This window comes from Penaeus monodon, chromosome 42, assembly GCF_015228065.2.
Source record: "Penaeus monodon isolate SGIC_2016 chromosome 42, NSTDA_Pmon_1, whole genome shotgun sequence".
In the NCBI taxonomy this organism is placed as follows: domain Eukaryota; kingdom Metazoa; phylum Arthropoda; class Malacostraca; order Decapoda; family Penaeidae; genus Penaeus; species Penaeus monodon.
Window position 1 is genome coordinate 24,110,019 of NC_051427.1, and position 7,500 is coordinate 24,117,518.

The 7,500-nt window shown below is 43.2% G+C and overlaps 1 protein-coding gene across 1 annotated transcript in view; it reads right to left on the reverse strand.

The window, feature by feature from the left end:
- The window catches only part of LOC119599216, a 31,557-nt gene that overhangs the window by 10,124 nt on the left and 13,933 nt on the right, over nucleotides 1–7,500 (reverse strand). The window contains 2 exon segments of the mRNA XM_037948956.1: nucleotides 3,324–3,499; nucleotides 3,875–4,267. Coding sequence (XP_037804884.1) covers nucleotides 3,324–3,499; nucleotides 3,875–4,267 — 569 coding nt within the window.

Here is a 7,500-nt window from a genome sequence, read left to right on the forward strand (position 1 = left end):
AATTAAATTATATAAAATTATATAGTATAATATATAATATTATATATATTATTATTATATATATAAGTATGTATATATATATATGCTAATATTATATTATATTATTAGATATCTATCTATTAATATATATATATATATATATATATATATGATAAGAAATCAATCAATTTATATTAAGACAAGTGAGAGTATGGTTGAGAAATGGTGGAGCCAGGGGGCAGCCTGGAAAGTTGGATGTCTGATTATATATAATACTCTCTCTTTTCAGCATTATTATATTATATAGTAATATATATATATATATATATTAATTATATATATAGTATATTTTTAATATATATATGTGCTTGTGTGAAAAGTTTTTTTGTGTGTGGTTAAGGTTGTGTGGATTAAACACACAAAGCTCAGGTAATGCTCCCTAGCGAAGGATGTTGCTCAGCTAAATTGAGGTAAGGTTTAGTGCTAATCATCATCAAAAAAAAAAAAAAAAAACTATCAATTGCATTGTAGTGCGAATAACGAAAAGCAAGGTTTGGATGAGGAGGAAGATTCTTAAGAATATGAGGTTATAGGATAGAAAAAAAAAAAAAAAAAATAGAATATGAATGTAGAGAGAGGAAGGAGTGGAGGAGAGATGAAGTGGGTAGGGGGGGAGAGATGAGAGAAGGGTAGAAGCAAAGGAGGGAAGGAGAGACAGGAGAAGATGGAAGAGAATAGAGAGAGAAAGAGGGAGCTACAGAGAGAGATGGCAGGGGTACAGAGAGAGAAGAAAAAGAGAGAATGAAAGAGAGAGGAAGGAGAAGAGAGAAAGAGGGAGCGAGAGAGAGAAGAGAAAGAAGAGAGAAGAAAAAGAGCGAGAAGAGGAGGCAAGGAGAGAGAGAAAAAGAGAGAAGGAGAGAGAGAGAGAAGGAGAGAGAGAAAGAGGGAGCGAGAGAGAGAGAGGGGTGCAGGGAAGGAGAGAGAGAAAAAAGAGAGAGAGAGAGAGAGAGAGAGAGAATAGAAGGAGAAGAGAGAGAGAAAGAGAGAGGCGAGAGAGAGAGAGGGGTGGCATGGAGGGAGAGAGAAGAAAAAGAGAGGAGAGAGAGAGAGAGAAAAGGAGAGAGAGAAAGAGGGAGGAGAGAGAGAGAGGGGTGGCAGGGAGGGAGAGAGAGAAAAAGAGAGGAGAGAGAGAGAGAAGGAGAGAGAGAAAGAGGGAGCGAGAGAGAGAGAGGGATGGCAGGGAGGGAGAGAGAGAAAAAGAGAGGAGAGAGAAGAGAAGGAGAGAGAGAAAGAGGGAGCGAGAGAGAGAGAGGGGTGGCAGAGAGAGAGAGAGAAAAAAAGAGAAGGAGAGAGAGAGAGAAGGAGAGAGAGAAGAGAGGGGAGCGCAGGAGAGAGAGAGGGGGGAGGGAGGGAGAGAGAGGGAACAAGAGAGGAGGAGAGAAGAGAGAAGGAGAGAGAGAAAGAGGGAGCGAGAGAGAGAGAGGGGTGGCAGGGAGGGAGAGAGAGAAAAGAGAGGAGAGGAGAGAGAGAAAAGGAGAGAGAGAAAGAGGAGGAGGGAGCGAGAGAGAGAGGGGGTGCAGGGAGGGAGAGAGAGAAAAAAGAGAGGAGAGAGAGAGAGAAGGAGAGAGAGAATGGGAGGGGAGGCGAGAGAGAGAGAGGGATGGCAGGGAGGGAGAGAGAGAAAAAGAGAGAAGGAGAGAGAGAGAGAAGGAGAGAGAGAGGGAGGGAGCGAGAGAGAGAGAGAGGTGGCGGGAGAGAGAGAGAGAGAAAAAAGAGAGGGAGAGAGAGAGAGAAGGAGAGAGAGAAAGAGGGAGCGAGAGAGAGAGAGGGGTGGCAGGGAGGGAGAGAGAGAAAAAGAGAGGAGAGAGAGAGAGAAGGAGAGAGAGAAAGAGGGAGCGAGAGAGAGAGAGGGGTGGCAGGGAGGGAGAGAGAGAGAGAAAAGAGAGGAGAGAGAAAGAAAGGAGAGAGAGAAAGAGGGAGCGAGAGAGAGAGAGAGGGGTGGCAGGAGGGAGAGAGAGAAAAAGAGAGGAGAGAGAGAGAGAAGGAGAGAGAGGAAGAGGGAGCGAGAGAGAGAGAGGGGTGGGCAGGGAGGGAGAGAGAGAAAAGAGAGGAGAGAGAGAGAGAGGGAGAGAGAGAGAAAGAGGGAGCGAGAGAGAGAGAGGGGTGGCAGGGAGGGAGAGAGAGAAAAAGAGAGAAGAGAGAGAGAGAGAAGGAGAGAGAGAAAGAGGGAGCGAGAGAGAGAGAGGGGTGGCAGGGAGGGAGAGAGAGAAAAAGAGAGGAGAGAGAGAGAGAAGGAGAGAGAGAAAGAGGGAGCGAGGGAGAGAGAGGGGGTGGCAGGGAGGGAGAGAGAGAAAAAAGAGAGAGAGAGAGAGAGAGAGAGGAGAGAGAGAAAGAGGGAGCGAGGGAGAGAGAGGGTGGCAGGGAGGGAGAGAGAGAGAAAAGAGAGGAGAGAGAGAGAGAAGGAGAGAGAGAAAGAGGGAGCGAGAGAGAGAGAGGGGTGGCAGGGAGGGAGAGAGAGAAAAAGAGAGAAGGAGAGAGAGAGAAAAGGAGAGAGAGAAAGAGGGAGTGAGAGAGAGAGAGGGGGTGGCAGGGAGGGAGAGAGAGAAAAAGAGAGGAGAGAGAGAGAGAGAAGGAGAGAGAGAAAGAGGGAGCGAGAGAGAGAGAGGGGTGGCAGGGAGGGAGAGAGAGAAAAAGAGAGGAGAGAGAGAGAGAAGGAGAGAGAGAAAGAGGGAGAGAGAGAGAGAGAGGGGTGGCAGGGAGGGAGAGAGAGAAAAAGAGAGAAGGAGAGAGAGAGAAGTAGAGAGAGAAAGAGGGAGCGAGAGAGAGAGAAAGAGGGAGCGAGAGAGAGAGAAACTTTGGGCACAGCGACGAACGTTCTTATAGTAAATTTTGACTTTTTCGTTTCGGAAACAGAATGGCGCCGTGACTCAAAAGGAGAAGAATGTTCACTTTTTTTCTACTTTTTATATTTACGGTTTTCCTAATAAGTATTAAGAAAATTAGTTGATTAGTTTTTACTTTCATTTTATCTTAAATTGTTTTTCCTTGTGAATTGATTATATAATTGAAAAAGCAGTAAAAAAAAAAAAAAAAAAAAAAATATATATATATATATATGATTTTTTTTTTTTTTTTTTTAATGCAAAATCACGCCACACACGGATGCTGTCGCGCATGCGTGCTCGGCCTGAGGGCAGCATGAGTTAAACTCGTTACTCTGAGCTTACGTCTATCGCTCATCCGCCCCGCCTGCCGCCTGGCATTCTTGCTCTGCCACTTGCACAGGTAAGACGCGCTTCCCGGCTGTCCGCTGACGCCGCCGCACCTGCGCCACTGCTGATCACAGATTAGAGGCAAGCGATTTACAAAGGCCGCTGCCATGGCTTCCACTCGAATGGATAAGCTGAGCCGCGAAAGGCTGGTGCTCGGCCACGAGCGAGCCAGCAAGGGCCTCAAGAAGAAGCTCGGCGAGAGCTTCGAGGTCGCCATGATCCCTGCCGTCGCCGACGAGCTCCTTCGTCTGCAGGACAAACAGGGCGTCAGCTGAAGTCCCCCCCGCATCCCTTCTCAGGAAGGTTTGGAGTGGTAAGGAGAGGCTGGGTAAAATCGTTTTACTCCCATCCCAAAAAAAAGGTGACGCATTCCAAGCAAAAATAACGGACAGTTCACTAAAAGCACGACAAAAAGTCACAGCGCAAAATTTTTGTTGAAAATTTTGCTGAAAAAAATGAGGTTTTAAATTAAGAAAAAAAATTGCAGACGAACTCTTGAAAAAAAGGAAACTAAAGTTTTTTGGCATGTGATGAGAAGTGAAAATATTTGGAAAAAAACTTTTGACAGGGATGGGGATAGGAAAAGAGGAAGAGGCAAAACCCAAGACAAGACGAGCGACAACATCTTCATGGGGCCCCGGGCCCCCCACGATCCTCCCACCAGGGGGGGAATTTCCGTCCAGGAGGTTCCCCTCCATGCGCCCGTACACCGCCTTCAGGTGGTTCAGGCGGCTCTCGTCCGCCAGCCTGGCGGAGCGCTTCTGGGACTGGCCGCCCCGCCCGTACTTGTTGGCCACGCCGAAGCTCTTGTCGAGCTTGACCTCGAATGAGGCCAGCGTGCCTACGGGCCAAGGTGTGGCGGCGCCCGGTTTACCTGAAACCCTACGTGGCATTCGGCTATACCCTGCCCCTTTTACGGGTGCAGGAGCGGCACAAATTTTTCCCTTTCGCAGAAAGGTCAGCCTTTTCCCGCTGAGCTGGGAGTGTTCTCCTCCGGCACAGGAGGGGCTGGGATCCTTTCGGCCCCGGGTTTTAAAATTCGAGGGCCGAAGGGGAACGCCCCCGAAGAGAGTCCGGGGCCATCATCATCAAAACGGTGCTCAGTTTAGCAGCCCGGGGCCTCCCACCCTTTCCCTTTGCCATCAAACCCATCTTGCGCTTTTTTTTCCATTGTACCATCGTCGCCCGCAAATTCCCTTTTATGTTGTCACCAGCCTTTTCTTCGGTTTGCCTTCCCTCTGTTTTCCCTTTACCCTCCCTGTCGCAAATTTTTCAGCACTTTTTTTCTCACACAGACCCTAAACTTTAAAAATTTTCCCCCGTTCAAGATGTCCCAAAAGCGGTCTTTCAAAATTTTTTTTTTTCAGATTATCATTTGTTTTCTTTTTGCCGTTAAAAACGTAGACTCGTCTTAAAAACCCCTAGTTCAAAACTATTGACCCTTTTTTTTACTATCTTTTCAGCACCCAACCCATATTTGGGAAAAAAATGCAATTGGGAAAACTAATTGAGTTCAATACCTAGCTTTGTCATAAGGTAATGCTTCGTCTTTCCAGATTGTTATTGAGGAGCAACTTGCATTTTTGGCAATGGGCAAATTTCTTTTTATCTCCGGTGAAATCACCATATGTATTAGTTAAAAACAGCTCCAAGATAAGTGAACTCTTTCACATTTTCGACAACCATTCAATTGATTGTAACATGTTTATCACCGTACATTGCAGGTCATCTTTGAATCTTCATGATCGTAGTTTTCTTGACATTAAGAAACAAACCAGCCTTTTCGCTTGCTTCTCTAACTTTATCTTTTTCAATAACGGTATGCTCATGTTTGAGCAGCCGTGGACCTCTCCACCATCCTTCGCCACTAAACTCGATCTTACGCTTTCTTTCCACTTATACATGACAGCCCAGCAAATACTTTGATATGTCGCTCAGTCTGGTCTTCGGTTGCCTCTTCCTTCTGTTTTTCCTATCCACATCCCCTGTCAGCAGTTTTTCTCAATACTGTTACTTCTCTCATGACAATAAACTTTTATTTCCTCTTGTTCAAGATGTCCAACAGTCGCCGCTTACAATTCCCCATTTTTCTCAGCACTTCATCATTCGTCTTCTTCTCTGTCCAGCTAATACGCAGTACTCGTCTGTAACACCACATTTCAAAACTATTGATAAAACACCAAATGAGTTGTGGGAAGAAGGAAGAGAACTCTTGCTCAGCGCTGCTTAAGAAACTATCGCCAAAAAGAAAAAGACAAATTCCCCCTGGATATCTGAAAAAAAAAACACCAACGTAAAAATTGAAAACAAGACGATGCCTAAAATCAAAGTGTATCAATAACTCCATTGAAAAGTAAATTTACAAAAAACAAAATACAAAAATTCAAAAGATCATTGCGACCAAGATAAGGAAAAATATTTAAATGAACATTGCCAGAGAATTGAAAACTGTTCCCATCAAAAAGCCAGCTAAAGAACTCTCCCACGGAGTACGAAACATCACACGAAAGTTTAAACCTACAATGGACACTATCAAACCTGAAGGATGGACTTGTTTTATGTGATGGAAAAAGAAGTCAAAGATAGATGGAATCAATATTGTTCCAACCTATGCAAAAGGAATAAAGATCTAACAACAACATGGCTTTTATTAGTTGGATGATGTGTTTTGGAAACTTCATATCGTTCATATTATTCCAGAGGATATCGTGATCAACAGTTATCAAAAGCTTTCAAGAATCGAATGTGAAAAACACAGTATAGGTCTTCTGATGTTCTCTGTTTTTCTCTATGATCAATTTTAGATTTAGAATCTGGGTCCTGGTACCTTTTCCAGGGCGAAAAACCTGCTTGTCGTCTGCAATTTTCTTTCTTTAACTTCAACTTCATTCTTTCAGCAAATAATTTAAACAAAATTTTGCTGTTTGTGGATTTATTAACGGCAATTGTTCCTGTTATTGTTGCATTGGAGTGCGTCACCTTTTTTAGGTAAGGGAGCAAAGACTGATTTTACCCAGTATTCAACACCCTCGCCAGCATTCCTGATTAGCTCAGCTGTTATTTCATCTATTCCCGGGCTCTTGTTATTCTTCAATTCTTATGCTTTTATAAACTTCGTCTAGCAGTGGTGGGTGGTTCATCTTCGTTGTCATTGAGTTAATTAATGTTGTGTACGTTAAGATCTTTATTCCTTTTGCATGAGGTTTGAACAATATTGATTCCCTCTATCTTTGCTTCTTTTCCATCACATAAAACAAGCCATTTTCAGTTTTGATAGGGTCCATTGAGGTTTAAATTTTCGTGTTGAGTTTCGTACCTTGGTAGAGTTCTTTAGCTGTCTTTTTTATGGAACAGTTTTCAATTCTCTGCAATGTTCATTTAAATATTTTCCTTATCGTGTCGCAATGCATCTTGAATTTTGTATTTTGTTTTTTGTAAATTACTTTTCAAACTGGTTATTGATAACCTTTGATTTTAGGCATCGTCTTGTTTCAATTTACTGGTGTTTTTTCAGATATCCAGGGGGGAATTTGTCTTTTTCTTTGGCGCTAGTTTCTTAAGCAGCAGCGCTCAGCAAGAGTTCTCTTCTTCTTCCCACAACTTCATTTGGTTTTATAATCTTCACATGGATTGAGTACTTCAAATTTGTTTGGACACTTGGTAATTCTGTAATTGTTATCAAGAGGTTTGTAGTCGAGCTTAGAGGTGGTGTTTGGACGCTCCATCTTTTTTAGTCTTATTTGAAAGTTCGATAGTTAGTAGTTGGTGGTCACTGTTGCAGTCGGCCACCAGGTCTTATTTGGCATTTTTATGCAACTTTTCCATTTTTGGTCAGCACAATGTAGGCAATTTGGTGCGTGTTCCTTTTTGTTTGGTGAAAACCATGTGTACAAGTGTCTGGTGGGGTTGGAAAATGTATGGCTATAACTAGATTATTAATGTACTACAGAAGTCAATAAAATCTTTACCTCTTATTATATCTCCAAGCCGAATTTTCCACAGGTGTGTCATTTTTTAGATAAATTATTTTCCTACTTTGGGAACGTTGATGGTCTTCCCATGATCACTTAATCCGTTAGAATTGTGTCTAACGTTTCTTGGAGAGTGTTATCTAAAAACTTTCCAATTATTCCCTCACTTGCCAATGTTGGTTGGTGCGTAGCTTAGCATTGTATAATATAATGTTAGAGGTTTTGTTTATATCTGACTTTTAAAATGGGATCATTATTGGGCTGTACCAATAGTGCAT